Source organism: Amblyraja radiata, chromosome 27, assembly GCF_010909765.2.
Source record: "Amblyraja radiata isolate CabotCenter1 chromosome 27, sAmbRad1.1.pri, whole genome shotgun sequence".
NCBI lineage: Eukaryota > Metazoa > Chordata > Chondrichthyes > Rajiformes > Rajidae > Amblyraja > Amblyraja radiata.
Window position 1 is genome coordinate 4469495 of NC_045982.1, and position 18445 is coordinate 4487939.

The window sequence follows — 18445 nt, forward strand, 5'->3', positions numbered from 1 at the left end:
CCTTCGGCTCAACAAGTCCATGCCAACCATCGATCATCCGGATGTTCACACTTGTTGTCTGTTAACCTACTTTCTCATTCGTTTTCAAATGTCCACCCAGTTCCATATTAAAAATAGATAGATTTGGCATATGAATCAGCATGGATTTTTCTGCTAATTCCTATTTTGTATTTAACAACCACGTTGCAACAGGTCCTTTCTAAAGAGCTACTTAGTCAGTCCATGCTAATAACAGGGAAAGGCCGGCAGAACATGAAACGGAACAATTTGCTCCGTACAACTGGTTAAAACGCAGGAAATAACCCAGACAGAGCAGTTGGAAAGTATCATGAAACCAGTTTGTATAAAATCATCCTTCGGTTATTTTGCATTGGGATTTACATATTTCTGACACCTTGGCTTTTGCACAGATATATTTAAAGAACATAATAAAAGAAAATGAGCAATCACTTTTAAAGGCCAGAAACAAGGAACTGCAGATGCCAGTTCACACAAAAAAAGATACTGGAGTAACATAGCGGGTCAGACAGCATCCATGGAACACCACAGAGATGCTGCCTGACCCATTGAGTTACTCCAGTACTTTGTGTTACTTTTAAAGGCGGTCTTACTCTGTTTTGTGTCTGTGAATTATTTGGTGCTCTTTGTGATCGCAAGAAGAAGAATTTGTCAAACGTGAAAGACAAACTCAGGTTCCTGATGTTTTGTTTCGACGTGGGCTGATTACACTCAACGCAGTATTACACATTCACAGTAGTCAAAGTAGTTGGAAATTGTTTTATTTATGAGTTAGAATACAGTAGAGTGTTGAGATATACTAGGCAGAGACTATGCTGCTGGTTTCTACAGGATTACTTAAGTTATCCTAATGGGATATTTGATTTAAATGCGAGCTGCTTTCAACAAAAATAGACAGGGGACAATACATTGATTCAGGAAAAGTATCAATGAAGAAGTAAAATTAGAAGCAAACGCTGGCTCCTTTGGCAGTATTGCATAATTCGTCTGGCTGATCGAGAATTGACCTTCTCAAAGGCTTTTATTTTGCCTCTTTTTGGATTACTCAGTACTCCAGTAAATTTCCATTCCACAGACCTTGAACACATTTCCCTTAATAGAAGCCACTGCCAGAGTTTATGTGAACTTTGCTCACAGGTTTTGATGTTAGGAATTGCAACATCTGTTCTTCTTATAATTCCTCAAAACTGTGCATGTGGCAATGGGCCCTTCTGCATATTGTCTTCCAGAAAACTGTACAGCATAGAAGAAAGAGACCTCTCTCCGATGAGAATTGTGCACTGTTTCCTTTACCATCATAACTTTTTTTTGCATATTTCATTCATTTGTTCTATATCTCTCTGTATCTCATTTCCTTTTCCCCTGACTCTCAGTCTGAAGAAGGGTCTCGACCCGAAACGTCACCCATTTTTGCACTCGTTATGTTTGTGCCAGTGTGGCTGTGGTGTTTTCAAGAACTGCATTAACAAGATTATAAAGTGTGCCTGTCTCAATTATTTTTAATATATGAATGTGACCTATCGATTAGTACTGGTGATGGGGTTAATGGCGAGAAAGCAGGAGAATGGGGTTAAGCGGGAAGATAGATCAGCCATGGTTGAAAGACAGAGTAGACTTGATGGGCCAAATGGCCTAATTCTGCTGCTATCACTATGAACTATTGTTATCTTTTTTTTCACCCGACCTGAAACGTCACCCATTCCTTCTATTCAGAGATGCTGTTTACCTGTTGAGTTACTCCAGCATTTTGTGTCTATCTTTGGTGTAAACCAGCATTTGCAAATCTTTCATGGACACAAAATGCAGGAGTAACTCAGCGGGACTGCAAGCATCTCTCGACCATCAACCTTATCTCTGCCCCTCATGATTCTGGTTGCTTGGCCATTACTTTCAGTGGCTTGGTGTTCACATCTCTCCTTCCGCTAAGATAGACACAAAATGCTGGAGTCACTCAGCAGGTTAGGCAGCATCTCTGGATAGAAGGAATGGGTGACGTTTTGTGCCGAGACCCTTCTTCAGACTGAGCGTCTTCAGGGGAGAGGGAGACACAGAGATCCTTCCTACACATTCAAGAATGCTGATGTTATAACCTGTGCAGGGGTTAACAAATGTTTTTCTTCGACCAGTTGTTCTATATCACAGCCTAGAGTGTTTTTTAAGCAAATACGTAGAAATGCAACCACGAGTCCAGGCTCCAGGCTCCCGTCCCCCGGGGCGCGGGCAGGCTCGGTAATTGCTAATAGAAGGCACAAAAGGCTGGAGTAACTCAGCAGGTCGGGCAGCATCTGTGGAGGGAAGGAATGGGTGACGGATATTGCTACACTGCTCTGCTACATCTTTGCCTTGAGTGACAGGGTCTGGAACCAATCAAGCTCGGGGACTCCCTCCGGCCTCCGCGTCATAGAGTGCGGTTGCCCGGGCGACGATTGTGACGCACTGAGGGGGCGGGACATGGGGCGGGCCGCGGCCGGGGTATATAAGCGGCAGCCGGAGAAACGCCGGGTGTTCAGTCCGCCGCTCCCGGGTCCAGCATCAGCAGCAAGAACAACAACAACAGCGCGGCCGGAGAGGGTTAAAAGCTCATTATTAACACCAGTAATTAATTCCGCACCATCCCTTGACCCTCCCGCCCTGTTGCTCCCGTGGATTGATACCACCATGGCCATGACTGAAACCCCAAGCGACTTCACTTACTCCAAGATGAGAGGCATCGTGGTCTTCCTGTCTGGTATGTTCCACTGCATCTGGGCTCGCGTTTCCCCTACAGCCCCTTCTCGGCGTCCCACTAACACTGCCTTTAGTGTGTTGAGAAATTCTTGTCAGGGTGGGTAAGGCAAAGTTGTCAGGCACTGGTACCGAAACATAGAAATTAGGTGCAGGAGTAGGCCATTCGGCCCTTCGAGCCTGCACCGCCATTCAATATGATCATGGCTGATCATCCAACTCAGTATCCCGTACCTGCCTTCTCTCCATACCCTCTGATCCCCTTAGCCACAAGGGCCACATCTAACTCCCTCTTAAATATAGCCAATGAACTGGCCTCGACTACCCTCTGTGGCAGGGAGTTCCAGAGATTCACCACTCTCTGTGTGAAACCTTGCGTGATGAGTGGTGGTGATGTTGGCTGGGACTCCAGGCAGATAGATATTCATTACTCTCCTAAAGAAGTCTTCAGCCGAGGGAGCACATGGGTCCTCAGTTTGCAGCCCCCCTTCCCGGTAACAGCACAACGGTCATTCTCTCCAGGGATGCTGCCTGTCCCGCTGAGTTACTCCAGCGTTTGTGCCCTTACACAACGCTCGTGTCAAATACGCCGTGTTGCATTGCAGAATCTTTTAGCGTTTCTTAGCGTTGAGGCGCAACTAATATTGTGCGTTACTATATTTGGCAGAAACTATGTCCTGCCCTCTGATATCTATCTCTGCACTGCAATATCTTTCTCTTTGCTCTTTTGTACTTTTTTGGTTTGAGTGTATTAATGTTAGCATATTGTATTTATCTGATTAAATTTGAACGCAGTCACAAGCTTTTCAATATACCATAATCATCTTAATCAGTGGAGTACCACCCTTGTGGTCAATGGGGCGACTCGTCCCCTACGGTTCAACGGACAATGTCACTAACGCATCCGTTCTTGTGTTTTAAATGAGTGTCGTTATTTAAATGATTAGCAACCTTTGAATGAGTCTAGAAATGTCAACCATTCTCTGCGGTTGATATTTGAGGTGTTTGTTTTAATGCAAGTGTGAATGTTGATGTCAATGTGTCTGATGCTGCTGCAAGCAGGATTTTCATTGTACCTGTACCCCTCCCTACTTCTGCATATGACACTAAACTCGACTTGGATGTAGTCACACTATGTGGAAACAGGCCCTTTGGCCCAACATACTCAACCTCTTGAGATTCTTCTGAAGTTGGTGTACGCATCAGCCATAATGTTATGAAAAGGTTAAAATTTGACATTTCCTGGTTTGTAGATTTTAATGTGTATGAAGGAACTGCAGGTGCTGGTTTACATTGAAGATAAACACCAAGTGCTGGAGTAACTCAGCGAGTCGGGCAGCTTCTCTGGAAAGAAGGGAATGACTAACAGTTGCTTAGTTTGGGAATGCAGTTATTTCTTAATCACCCTGAATATAAAACTGGTTGTACCATTAGCATGCAGGTTTGCATAAGTTACCTGGTAAATTATGTGACGCATGACTAGACAATGTTGTGGTGTAATGTAATACTGCATTGTAAACTTCCCTCTGTGCACAAGATTCTTTTGTGTAGAGACTGGGAGATGAAGACAAATATTCCATCTGTAGTAGAGTGCTACTTAAAAGGACCCCCCACAACAGTGCAAGTTTGAATCGTAATTTAAAGGGTGTTCTGTTTACTTTTAGCTTTCATAAAACAACGGAAAATGGGCTTGAATGACTTCATTCAGAAGTTGGTGTCCAACCCTCAGATCTGCCAGCAGTAAGTACATTTTATTATAATTTACAGTTGAGAATGAAGTACATTTGGTTGATTTTATTAACAGTTGTGGATTGAGATAAGTTACCTCTGCATATTTGGTATGGAGTACAAATAGAACACAAGACCGGTATGTCCCATTTTGTCTGAGCTGAACATGATGCTGAATAAAACCTAGTCCCCCCCCCCCCCTGTGTGCATTTTCTCCATATCCCACTACCCTGCATATTTGTATGAATACCTAAAAGCTTAAACACAACTAGATTCTGTCTCCACCACCATCTCTGTCGGCATTTTCCCATCTAGACTTCTTTTAACTTTATAAAAGTCTGTTGTCCTCGCCCTGCTTCTAGTACTTTGGAGAAAACAATCCAAGATTGTCCACCCCCTCCCCTGGGGCAGAATTAGGGGGGGGTGGGGAGTAGGGTCCAGACCAAAACGCCACATATCCATGTTCTCCAGAGATGCTGCCTGGCCTGCTGAGTTACTCCAGAAGTTCCTTTAGTCATTCTTTCTAAATGATGCATTATTAATGAAGTTAAGCTTGACTAACCCAAAATACAATGAGGTGATGACACTAGGATGTCATCTGGTGGTAATTTTGAAATTTCCCCGTAGCTGTGACACGATGTCCTGCGCTCAGTTTCCACTTTTTTGAACTGAATGGTTTGATTGCATTCATGTATGGAACAATCTGCCTGGACAACACGTGTTATATCTTCTCCGTACACCTGACAATAATATACAATACCAGTTTGCTCTGTGGTTGAATGATTCTGGTACAAGATGGCGTAAGGGTGCCATCTGGTGGCAGCTTTAAATTTTTCCCCCACCGTGTGTGTGCGTGTTCACTTCCAGTCAGGAGATGTTCATTCTTAAAAGTGCACTTTTTTAGTGTTTGGTTTCTGAAAATAAGCGTGTGGAAAGTGTTAAAAAAGTTATGTCTCCAATTTTTGGTTTATGAAGTAATAGTATTGTATGACTGACCTGGCCAGTGAATTTCACTACACCAATTGGCTGTATGTGACAATAAATGAACCTTAATAGCTCATTTTTTTTCATTCTAAATACTAAAATGATCATAATATCAGTTCCATCACACGGCTGTTATTAAATTAAAATAAATGTTTTGTTTTTCAGCCCAGATGTCTGTGTTTTCTTGCAAATTGACCAAAACCAACCACTGGAAACTGAAACCTATTCAGATGTGAGTACATTATTGACATTTCCAGAGGTGCACAGTTCATGGTGACTAATTACAAATTCTAACAGTATTGTCTTCTCTCTCCTTTCCAGTCAAATATTGATTCAGCAGAATTTGACCTTCCAACATCAAATAGGTAAGAGCAATATTTGTACGACTCCAGAATGATTGTCACTTAGCCAGGCAGGGCCAGCTTGACTCCATCTACTTTGCTGGTCTACTGTATGTAGATCAGATTATTTAGGCTTGGGTCCGGCTCAGGGTTTGAGCTTGTAATCTAGACCAGTGCTTCATAAACTGGTGAATGGTTCACCCAAGGGTGAATGAAATGATTTTGGAGTAAATGAGTTAATTTATGTGTTATCGCTCATGTGACAAAATAAATTATATATAAAATGATACACAATGGAGAATAAGATGAATTACAAAAAAACATCAGAAAATTTAGTCGAGGGTGAATGAAATTTTGTGATAAAGACTCAAGGGTGAATGACACTGAAATAGTTTAAGAAGCACTGATCTATATTATTGATAACAAGGAAAGATGTCATGGAGTTATTTCTGTGGGAGATCCTTATTCTGCATCAAGCAAGCACTAGTGGGATAATTTCAAGTGAAGCTTCATGGAGTATGCACTGAGTTTCTGCTTGTCAAGTAGCGATTAAACTTGAATTATGATGGTGGGGGTCAGTAATACTTTGCTCCATTCTTGGGGAATCGAGGAACAGCAGCTGCTGGTTTATAAAGGAAACATTCATGTCGTAACTCAGCGGGCTAGGCAGCATCTCTGGAGGACATGGCCAGGTGGCATTTTGGGTCATAACCTATCCATATCCTCTGGAGATTCTGCCTGACCTGCTGAGTTACTCCAGCATTTTATTTTTTTTATTTTTTTTTCCTTTATTCTCTTCCCAATGTAAAATAACTTTTTTTAATTTTGTACAAACAGTGCGAAACCATCAGACTTTGACTACCTTCAAATAATTGGGAAAGGAAGTTTTGGAAAGGTTAGTGCAGCCTTTTGATTCATTCCAATCATGGAATTTAATGATATTGGTTAATTTTATGTTCTGCCTCCCTCCCTAGTGACTACCACCAGCATTCCTTCACTCAGCTTCCATCATTGAATCTGTCGTAGTGATGGGGAAGTGTCATTGTACTGTGGGTTTTGAGTATGGCCATTATTTATTTCAGGTCCTTCTTGCCAAGCATAAAGAAACAGAAAACTATTTTGCTGTAAAAGTTCTGCAGAAGAAGATGATCCTGATGAAAAAAGAGGTAAGCTGAATTTCTATTGGAATGCAGAAAAAGTGTTGCACGTTGAAGGGAAATTTAAGCGAGCAATGAACTTTGTTCCCCTGTGTATAAGAAGTTTAGAAAAGTCTCGGTCGCTGGGTCTCAGTTAAAGCCGTACAATCTTCTTGGTGTCTCATTTCAGTTGGGTTTAGATTTATTGTCATGTGTACTGAGGTACAGTGAAAAGCTTTGTTTTGCATGATGTCTAAACGGATCACATACTGTACATGAATACTATCAAGTCAATACTATCAAGTTTTACTCCCAGAGTAAGAAAAAAAAAATCAGCGTTTCCACTTTGGTAACGGCCAGTTCTCCATTCTCCCGTCGCCGGGTGGGAATGGCTGAATCTGAACCCAGCGGCTAACCCCAACATCAGACGCCGCTGCAGCGGGACCCGTTCCCCTCGCCTCCCCCCGGGGCCCAAGCCATCTCCCGCCCAACACCCACGCCACCCCCGCTGGGCCCACGCCACCCCCGCTGGGCCCACGCCACCCCCGCTGGGCCCACGCCACCCCCGCTGGGCCCACGCCACCCCCGCTGGGCCCACGTGGAAATGTTTTGTTGCCTCACAGGATGTGGGCACCATGGGCAAGGCTGCCCTTGCACTGGTCTAGTGCTGGGCTAAGTGTTTGTCTTCTTTTTCAGCAAAAGCATATCATGGCAGAGCGCAGTGTACTCTTGAAAAACATCAAGCACCCTTTCCTGGTGGGGCTTCACTACTCCTTCCAGACCACAGACAAGCTCTTCTTTGTCCTGGACTATGTGAACGGCGGGGAAGTAAGTAACATTTCATTGCAACATTAACTGAAATTTAAAAATTGATTAATTATTAGTGGTCCATTCGCTGGGCTCTGTGTGCAGCGTTGGGGCTGATCGTGATTTCAACTCCCTTCGTTACTGTTGTTAGTACACAGAGCACTTCTGGCAAGTCGGTCGTACAGCTCTGAAACGGGCTATTCGGCCCAACTTGTTCACGCCGACCAAGATGCCCAATCTAAGCTAGTTCTGGTTGCCAGCATTTGGCCCATATTCCTCTAAACCTTTCCTACAAAATGTAACTGCTCAAATGCTGTTTTAGTCTCCAATTCGACCATCTCCTCTGGCAGCTCATTCTATGTACCCAGCACCCTCTGACTCCTGTTAAATCTTGCCCCTCTTGCTTTGAAGAAGCCATGATTCTCTGTTGAATTGATTGAATAAAACTCATTTGAACTGAGCTGCAAGGGGATATATTTAGAAGTTAAACTCACAACACCTGAGACACTGGTTTGATCCTGACCTCTAGTGCTGGTAGTGTGGAGTGTGCATGTTCTCCCAGAGACTGCATGTATTTCCCCTGGATGCTCTAGTTTCCCATCACATCCCCCCAAAATGTGTGGGGTTGCAGGTTAATGGCCTTCTGTAAACTGCTCCTAATATGTGGGAAATGGATGAGAAAGTGAGATAACATGGAACTAGTGTGAATGGGTGATCACCACTTGATGTGGGCTGAAGGGCCTGTATCCTTGCTGTATCAATCAGCATAGGATCTGGATGTGGACATCACTTCCAAATTGGTGTCAATTCATTGCAAATTCTCCTGGGCAAATGAGGTTTCTGATACTTTTGTCACTTTCAGTTGAAGGGAATACATTGTGCAAACTAACTGTTGGATTTTCCAGTTGGTTGGAACTTCTGCCATTGTTTCCCAATCTCTGGCATTCCACAAACATGCCGCCAGTTCCTGTTTAACACCAACCTGCAAATTTGCTGACCAGCATTGGTGGAATGGGCTCTTGGTGTGGTCTTTGTAGTACCAATAACTGAAGCAACCAGTTAAAAGAAATCTGTTCTTGTTTTTTCTCCCTCAGTTGTTCTATCACCTTCAGCGGGAGCGTGTGTTCCTGGAGCCTCGAGCTAGGTTCTATGCTGCTGAGATTGCCAGTGCCCTGGGTTATCTGCATGCCTTGCACATTGTTTACAGGTGAGTGTGCAACCAGTAATGCTAGCTTGCAACACTGTCCACGCCTCTTCTGTGGGTTGGAACAGTTAATGATTCAGATTGCAAGGTTCTGATGAAGAGATCCCAATCTAAAACATTACTGGATGTACCCACAGATGTAGCCTGGCCTAGGCTTTGGGGGGGGGGGGGGGGGGGGTGAAGACTTGGAAATGAGAAAAGATAAGATTAGTCCTGGTCTTTTGCTTCTAGTCTTCAACCCCACGTCCCCTACTTTCAATTTGAAGAAGGGTTCCGACCCAAAACATCACCCATATCATTGTCACAGTGGCACAGCGGTAGAGTTGCTGCCTGCCCCTGTCCCACTTGGGAAACCTGAAAGAAAACCTCTGGAGACTTTGCGCCCCACCCATGGTTTCCGTGCGGTTCCCGGAGGTTGCAGGTGGTTGCCGGAGGTTGCAGGTAGGGAGACTGACAAAAACCTCCGGGAACCACACGGAAACCTTGGGTGGGGCGCAAAGTCTCCAGAGGTTTCCGTTCAGGTTTCCTAAGTGGGACAGGGGCATAACAGAAAAATGCAGCGCCAGAGACCCGGGTTCGATCCCGACTACGGGTGCTGCCTGTATGGAGTTTGTACGTTCTCCCCGTGATCTGCGTGGGTTTTCTCCGAGATCTTCGGTTTCCTCCCACACCAAAGACGTGCAGGTTTTAATTGGCTTGATAAAATGTAAAATTGTCCAAGTTGGCGATATGTGAAGTACTGCCCTGCTGATTACAAAATTCAGAAGGTTCATTGGTATAAATCAGCATCTGAAGTTCTTTGTTTCTACTGCTCAAGATGATTGTTTTTTTCCCTCAAGTTGTATAGATAGTCCATCTTGCATTAATTGTATCTCATATTTATGTCCTTGCTACAGAGACTTGAAACCTGAGAACATTCTGCTGGATTCTCAAGGCCACATTGTGCTAACAGACTTCGGGCTCTGCAAAGAAGGGGTGAAACCAGACGGGACCACCTCCACCTTTTGTGGCACGCCGGAGGTAAGCGAGAAGATGGATGTTGAGTTGTGACCTTCGACTAGGGAACGGCCTCGCATCTGGCCAGCTTTGGAAATATTGGACCAAGATTAGTTCCCTTGCACCAGTTATAAAAATTAATGTCGGGGGGAGAACAGGATGCAATTGTTTCCTCTTGGACTGTCTTCCCCTTATTCCGTTGATTAGTACGGGTGTCGGGGGTTATGAGGCGAAGGCAGGAGAAGGAGGTTAAGAGGGAAAGATAGATCAGCCATGATTGAATGGCGTAGTAGACTTGATGGGCCGATTGGCCTAATTCTGCTCCTATCACATGAGCTTTTCTACTTGAACGAGCGATCCAACATGGAACGACTCTTTTGGCCCACAGAGTCCACGCCAACCATCGCTCACCCGTTCAGACTGATTCTCCTATCCCACTTTCTCACCCACTCCCCTACACACGGGGCAATTTACCGGGGGCACCCAGAGGAAACCCAAGCAGTCACAAGGAGAACATGCAAACTCCTCACAGACAGCCGCTGGGCAGCGTTATTATTGTCACATCTACTGCGATAGTGCTAAGCTTTTGTGTTACCCAATCAAACTGGAGGATACGAAACATAAGTGCAATCAATACAAACACGAGTACAAAAGGACGAGGGGAGGGAACGATCTTGGTGTGAAATAGTTTCTCAAATATAGCATTGGATGTGATGCTTATAGAAATGTATTAGAACATTATAAACCATGAAAGTGGTAATTAAGTTAAAAAATCTGTTCACTTTAAAATCACTATGTACATGGTCAGGTTGCTTTCAAATATATTTAATAAATGCTTTTTTTTTTAGTATTTGGCTCCTGAAGTATTACTGAAGCAAGCATATGATCGGGCAGTTGATTGGTGGTGCCTGGGATCTGTGCTCTATGAAATGTTGAATGGACTGGTAGGTATCTTTCTTAAATCATACCATGGGGTGTGTTGAAAGCCCAGCTTTGCATGTAATGTGGCAATAGACAATAGGTGCAGCAGTAGGCCCTACGAGCTAGCACCGCCATTTAATGTGATCATGGCTGATCATCCCCAATCAGTAACCCGTTCCTGCCTTCCCCCCATATCCCCCGACTCCGCTATCTTTAAGAGCCCTATCTAGCTCTCTCTTGAAAGTATCCAGAGAACCGGCCTCCACCGATTCCACAATTCCGCAGATTCACAACACTCTGTGAGAAAAACTGTTTCCTCGTCTCCGTTCTAAATGGCTTACCCCTTATTCTTATTCTTACGGCATTTTGGAAATATTCCTCCTTGCGTTGTTATACTGCAACGTGCTTTGTTTGTGTTCCAAATCGAGTTGGTTACGGTTTTGGTGTGTTTGTAATCGGGTCCTTTCTCTCTCTCAGCCTCCATTTTACAGTCGGAACATGGCTGAAATGTATAACAACATCCTGCACAAGCCGCTGGTCCTGAAACCCAACGTGTCGAACTCTGCCCAAGATCTCCTGCAGGGTCTGCTGCAAAAGGACCGGCTACAACGACTGGGGGCCAAGGACGACTTTGTAAGTGCTTCTTTAAAGGAGGTTGCCACTTGCTCAACTTGAATGCCAAACCTTTCAATATATTTGTCATAGCAGCCACCATTCATTGGTACACCATATTTTGGCAAGACAGCTGTTTATTGATTCTGAATTTCCCCAAGCAAACTGGAGGCAGGTGAGGGTCATGCGGGTCTGACCAGTGGAGGATGTGTTATCTTTCCTTGGGCTCCCAACCTCAAAAATCACATATCCATGTTATCCAGAGATGCTGTCTGACCTGCTGAATTACTCCAGCACTTTTTTGCAAGCCAACATCTGCACTTTCTTCTTTCTAGAGGTGCTATCATGCTGCCTACTTGCATCTATGTGCTGGGCCCAGGACAGTGGTGCCTACTATTGGGTTCTCCTTACCCGATGGATCCTAGTTTAGATATTAGTTCAGTAACTGAGCCATTCAATTATCCCATGTGCCTGCACTATATTAAATTTGCATTGTGGCATCATCCAGTTTATCTCCAATTACTTTCAAGTTTATCATCTCCAGTTTCCATTAATGTATTCTCAGCCTTCAGAGCCACTTTTGAATCTGACAATTTCACCGTCTGTTTTCACGGTCTATGGGGATCATGCTCAAGTATTATTGTGAAGGAGGGCCAGTTGTGTAAAGACTGGTGGAGTAACTCAGCAGGTCGGGCAGTATCTCTAGAGAAAATTGATAAGTGACAATTTGGGTTGGGGGGGCCTTCGTTAGACTGAATCTGCCGATTCAGATCGAGTCTGAAGAATGGTCCCAACCTGAAACATCACCAATCTTTTTTTCTCCAGATATGCTGCCTGACTCACTGAGTTATATCAGCGCTTTGCCTATCTTTGGTATAAATCAGCATCTATATTTCCTTTTTACTACCTACACTTAGTGGTGCATTACAGATTGATTGCTGAATGGTGGAGGGGAATTCCACACTTGTTTCCTATCCTGGGGTCAGCCAGCTAACTGGTCAATGGTTGGGTAATCCTATCAAGTTCCAACTGGATTTTAACTTTTTCAATCTTTGCCTCCACAGCTGGAGTTGAAGTTCCATTCGTTCTTTTCAACAATTAACTGGGACGATCTCATGGCAAGGAAGATCTCTCCTCCATTTGTACCAACAGTGGTGAGTATTATAAACTTTGACAAAATGTTCAATTGGAACCTTTCAAAGGCTACTCTTTTTGCTCTAATGTAAACAATTCGGTGATTGCTATTTCCTTAGAAGATACTTTATTCTAATTGTGTAAGACAAAGTGCTGGAATAACTCAGCAGGTTAGATGGCAGAAATGAGAGGGGGTCTGAGAGAGGTCCTGTTGGAAAGAGGTAGACCTACTTGGAGGAGATGTTGCAGTGGAATGGAGACGCCACTTCTAATTGTGTAGTTGTGAAGTGCAAGAGAAACCAGGACCTTTGCGCTATAGACAAGAAAATTCAAAGGGCTGGAGGAATTAGGCAGATCAGGCGGCCTCAGGAGGGGATGGACTGGCAACGTTTTGGATCGGGTCCCTTCACATCTACTGATTGAGTTCCTCCAACACTTTGTGTTATGAGTTATGACATTAATGGTATGTTACACTTGTGTAAAACTTTTGCATTTTAAGAGGCACAGAATACAAATGACCTGTCCATCCCAGTCATCCAAAAAAATGAACTTTGAATGAGCATTTAAAAATCAGCAGCCCGCTGCTGAGAAATGACGATAGGATTCTGATAGTGAAAATTGGCCAGTTGACGTACTTTCTTAGAACAATCTTGGGGCTTTCAGCTTGTCACTCGTCAGTCTCCAGGGAACGTGAATTGTCTGCAAATCCCTGATAAGTAAGCTCTTGCCATGCCCTTAGTGAGAATAGTCCTGTTTGTTCTAGGAACTGTGACCTTCACTCAGTTAAAATTGTGGCATTTAAAGTGACTGTAAAATGGTGACCATTATCCCCATTTATATAATAAACATTCATGTTGAAAGTGCCTGAATAGCAGAAACTGCTGAGGATTCCAGTCAGAAATCACCAATCATGTGGTTTGACTATTTGATAGTTCAGTTTTAACCCCAAGTGTTTTAACAAAATTAACATTCAATATTACAATTTGCTTTTTCAATGGTCGCTATCATTTAAGGAGAGTAATGTGGGATAAACATCTTGCTTCTTGTACATGAAACGAAGATTTGGTATGGCAGTACAGGGATTATGAAGCCAAAAATGTTGAACTTTGCATCAAATGTAGAACTTAAGTTAGTGCACCCAGAGTGGTGGACAAAGTTTCAGTCATCATAATTATGGAGAAATATACTTGCATTGAAAACAGTACAGGAAGTGTTCACTAGCTCATTCTTGGCAGAAAGGAACTGAGCACTTGCCTGTATTCAGTAAAGTGAATAGTGAGAACAAGGAACTGCAAAAAGGGCAGCGCTGGAATAACTCAATGGGATCAGGTAGCATCTCTGGAAAACATGTATAGGCAGTGTCACCTGACCATCTTTTCCAGAGATTTTGCGCGACCCACTGAGTTACTCCACACTCTGCTTTTTTTAAAGAAAATATTGACTGATTCTGAAGGAGATGGACAAAAGTTGAATGTGGATTTTCCCAAGAAAATATGGCCTATTAATGGATGAATTGTGTTAACATTGTATTCCAGAGCTGTAGGTGCAGAATATATTCCCGGTTGATATTTTGGTTTAGATTTATTGTTACTTGTACAGTGAAAAGCTTTGTTTTGCATAATGTCTCATTAATCAGCAAGTGCTATACATATAAATCAAGTTGAACTCTAGTACAATCGATACATATATACATGTAGCCCTCGCTCAGTGGATGTCAGGAAAGGCTTGGGAGTATAGATAACTATCTTCCAAAGGGGAAGATAGTACAGAATATAGTTCACAGCACTAACACATCAGTTCCATAGATGAAGTCCAATGTCTACAATGGGGTAGAGGTGAATCAAATGGGGGACTGAGGGCTGTGGGCAAGATATGAAAATGAGATGAGCCAAAGTTTGGTTTGAGCCAAGTTATAGTGAAAAGCATTTGTTGCGTGCTATCCAGTCAGCAGAAAGACTATACATGATTACAATTGAGCTGTCCAGTATACATATACAGGGTAAAGGGAATAACATTTGGTTTAAGGTAAATTCTGATTAACGATAGTCCGAGGGTCTCCAATAAGGTAGATGGTTGGTCAGGACTGCTCTGTAGTTGATGCTTGAATACTGCAAGATCTTGTGGAAAGATGGAGCAGGTTTAATACTGTTGGACTACTCTGCACTTGAATTCTTTAAAGAACTCTGTATGAATGTATGCTGTATATTAATACCCACGAGTGTTACAAAATTGACTGGTTTCTGATCTACATTTCTTTCAGACTGGACCCACTGACCTGCGACACTTCGACACTGAGTTTACTCAGCAACCAGTTCCAAACTCTGTTGCAAACTCCCCTGAAGATTTTCCAATTACAGCCAGTATACAAGAGGCTGCTGAAGCTTTCCTTGGCTTCTCATATGCACCCCCTGATACTTGTATATAATGCCATACAATTTTGTACTCTATTCAAACAACAATGGACAGCTGAGGTTCCAGCCTGCACATTGGTGCACCTTATTCTTCATGCACAAGTTGCTCCATCCATGATGAGATCTTCTTATGAGGAAGGCACATTCCCCTGGAAGTTGCGAGAACATCTAAAGACCCAGGTCGACTCTAAAATGTTGATTTTTGTTTGTCGGCTTTTCCATACTTTTCAGTAAGGTCTTGTGGCAGACTCAAATCTAATGTTAACCAACTAAACCTCGACCTCATTCTTCAGAGCCAATCCTGACTATTAAACAATCTACAGCAACTCTTCTCAGTTTTAACAACTGTGGTTTTAAGAACAAATTTCTATGAAAACAAACATGTACATCAATAGTTGAGATGTTGCTCCTGTGAAGTGATTTCTGGCATGGAGAGTAAACTATGCTGCTATTTATCAAGAACTTGGAGGTGATTCGGACATCTGCCCGATACAGATCAAATCTTCAAATATCTGAAATTGCCAAAGTACTACATTCCATGCAAAGTCTGAACTGTCAAGGTCTCCAGTGATTAAGGGTCATACAGTTGGGACCATTAGGGACATGAATCTTTTTTCCAGCAGAGTTAGTTTCTGAATATATTTTCCTATTGTGGCATAGTATTAACTGAAGATGTTTGTCTTCATTTTAACTGAGCAAATAAATGGATTTCCAACCCAGCTTTCAATGTGAGTTCTTAGTCCCAGACCAATTAGTTTCTGCATCAAAGTTGAACGTACCTGTTCTTCAGATGAGATATTGTGAATGAATTGTCATCAATTAATTTTAAATTAAAATTTGAAGGCCAAGTATGATGTAGAGGCATTAACTGCATGACTGACAAAGGTTTGATTGATCGGAATGGCTGGTTATGTTTCTGGGAAAAGACTTGGATGGTTATTGCACTTTCTTCACTTGGAACTTTGAACTGGAGCAATTGAGCATTTTGGGGTTGGATAGTTCTTTGCATAATGAAGGGCAGAGGAATTGAAGATGCTGGAAATTGAGTTTTTTATTAAAAACTGCTCAGAATTAATCAGGTTAGGCAGCATCTGATAGACAGTGAAATTGAAGTCTTGTTCCATCAGAAGCCACTAAATGTGATAAAATGAAATGTGTATTTGGTACCAGTTGATACACTCCTGTGTGAGATAGAAGTGATATTATCCCAGGCATATCAGCCAATGCTGCTCGGCTAGAAAATTCAGTGCACAATGTTAGATAACTGAATTGATATTTCTTTCATATTTGGAAGATTGTATTTCTATTTACACATTTTAGATGGATGTTTAAAGGGCACAGTGCAGATCTTTAGTTTTTTTTAAACTATTTTGTAATCTCGGATGTACTGAATTTGACAGGAATGTACAGTAAATGTCACATGCTGCTTCAGTTGCATTGTCAATGTGTTACAAAGTGGAAAGTTTAAGAATGGTTTCAGTTATAGCTAGAATTTTGTTCATGCAGTAATATGCATGATTTATTAAAGAATATCGATGAAGCCTTTTGGAGTGTGGATCCTCATCACTTAACATTGGGCTTAAGTATTTCTGTTGGAGGTAATGAATTCAGAGGATTGAGCCATCCTCTCATTTGTCCCTAACCCAACATTGTATAGGATTTGTGTAATAAGGAACTGCAGATGTTGGTTTATATCGAAGATAGACATAAAATGCTGGAGTAGCTCTCAATTAGATGAAGTGTCTTGTCCCGAAACATCACCTATTCCTTTTCTCCAGAGATGCTGCCTGACCTGCTGAGTTACTCCAGCATTTTGTGTCTATCTTCAGAGTGTAGGATTTACCAATTTAAGTCCATGGCCTGGTATGGAAGTATTGGCCAATTAGGCAGAGCTATCTGCTTGTATTGATAAAATTCATTGTAAATTTGTTCAAAGGCTTTGCACGGCATAGCTCTTCCTTGTTCTAAATTAGAAATTACGTTTTTGAAGCCCATTTAGGTTGTTTTACACAAGTTTGTGAAGCCTTGTTCAAGTTGACCGACTAATATTCACAGTGCAAGATTGGACTATTTATTATAGAGTTTACTGATAACTGAAACCTATTTCTAAATTTAATATAAAATTTTGACTTGACAATAAACAATCTATTTCAATAACCATGAGCTGTGTTTTTTTTAAAATTTCAAAACAGTCTGTCTGAACCTGTTCCAAAAATGGGGAAAGTTACTTGAGGTGCAGATTTTGATCTATTTAGAACATGCTAATGGCCAGTATCAAAGCATTGTGAACATAGGGAAAGGTGGAGTGGATAGAGGTGGCAAACAATATTCTGTCTAGTAGAGAGAATGGATGGGCTGGGATTAGTTTTCTTCAGAGGTGAGGGGCCCAGAAACAAAGGGATAGAAAGAAATTGCTTCATAAAATCAATGTCAATAATCATTCACCATTCAGATTCAGATTCAACTTTATTGTCATTGTGCAGTGTACAGTACAGAGACAACACAATGCAGTTAGCATCTCCCTAGAAGAGCGACATAAATATGAGCAATAAATTAAAGTAACTAGTCAAATAATTTTGGTTAGTCAGGGCGTCGGGTAATGTATTCCAGAATTTTATGTGGTTCGATGGATTCATTTCATGTGAAAAGCATCAAACCAATTAGACTTGAAATCGCATCCTCCTCCTTCCTCAGACGGCCCTTGGGATCAAGGATAACCTGCTTCCACTCTGGTTCCAAGTTCAATGAGGGCCAGTAGACTCTTCTGCTGCAGTTTGTGTCTGATGGAGCTGGCAGTGGGTTGTGTGTGACAATCCATGACTGCTGTCTTTTTATTTTAGAGATATTGTCAAAACTGATCATTTGGTCAACCTCATCTGTGCTAACCAATGATCACCCATACACTAGTTATATCCTGCACAGTGGGAACAATTTGCAGAAGCCAATCAATCTACAAAACTTCATGTTTTGTGAATGTGGGAGGAAACTGACGCAGTCATATGAAACATGTACAAACTCTGTACAGATGGCACCCATAGTCAGGATCAAACCCGGATCTCTGGCACAGTGAGGCATCACCTCAACAGCTAAGCCTCTGTTGCGTGCAACAGGCTTCCGTGTGATCCCATTAATGGACATTATAGTTCTCAATACCATCCTGAAAGCTCCTCTCTGCATTTTGACCAGTCAAAGGCCAACGATTCCTCTGTGACTGTGGCCATATTGTGTTCCTTCAAGCTTGCCGTGAGCACCTCCTTGAATTCTTGCTTGAAGTCTCAAACCGCTGGGTTCAGGAACAGTGGAGAAAGAGCTTTCAGGATGGTATTGAGTTCTCTGGTGTTTCCTCAATGTTCCCAAACCACCAAGTTCAGCAATATCACCTTTCCTACAACCAGAAGATTCCTGAACCAACTTGCATAATCCTGATCC

General features: G+C 42.5%; 1 protein-coding gene across 1 annotated transcript; it reads left to right on the forward strand.

Annotated features, from left to right (window-relative positions):
* The first annotated feature begins 2510 nt into the window (after positions 1–2510).
* Positions 2511–17174, forward strand: LOC116988331 (serine/threonine-protein kinase Sgk1-like). Its single transcript, XM_033044932.1, has 13 exons — positions 2511–2746; positions 4407–4482; positions 5620–5686; positions 5776–5819; positions 6633–6690; positions 6878–6961; positions 7628–7759; positions 8833–8945; positions 9839–9962; positions 10787–10882; positions 11337–11492; positions 12536–12625; positions 14866–17174. Exons 1-13 carry the CDS (start codon positions 2677–2679, stop codon positions 15028–15030), a joined length of 1275 nt encoding a protein of 424 aa, XP_032900823.1. The 5' UTR covers positions 2511–2676; the 3' UTR covers positions 15031–17174.
* The last annotated feature ends 1271 nt before the right edge of the window (positions 17175–18445 follow it).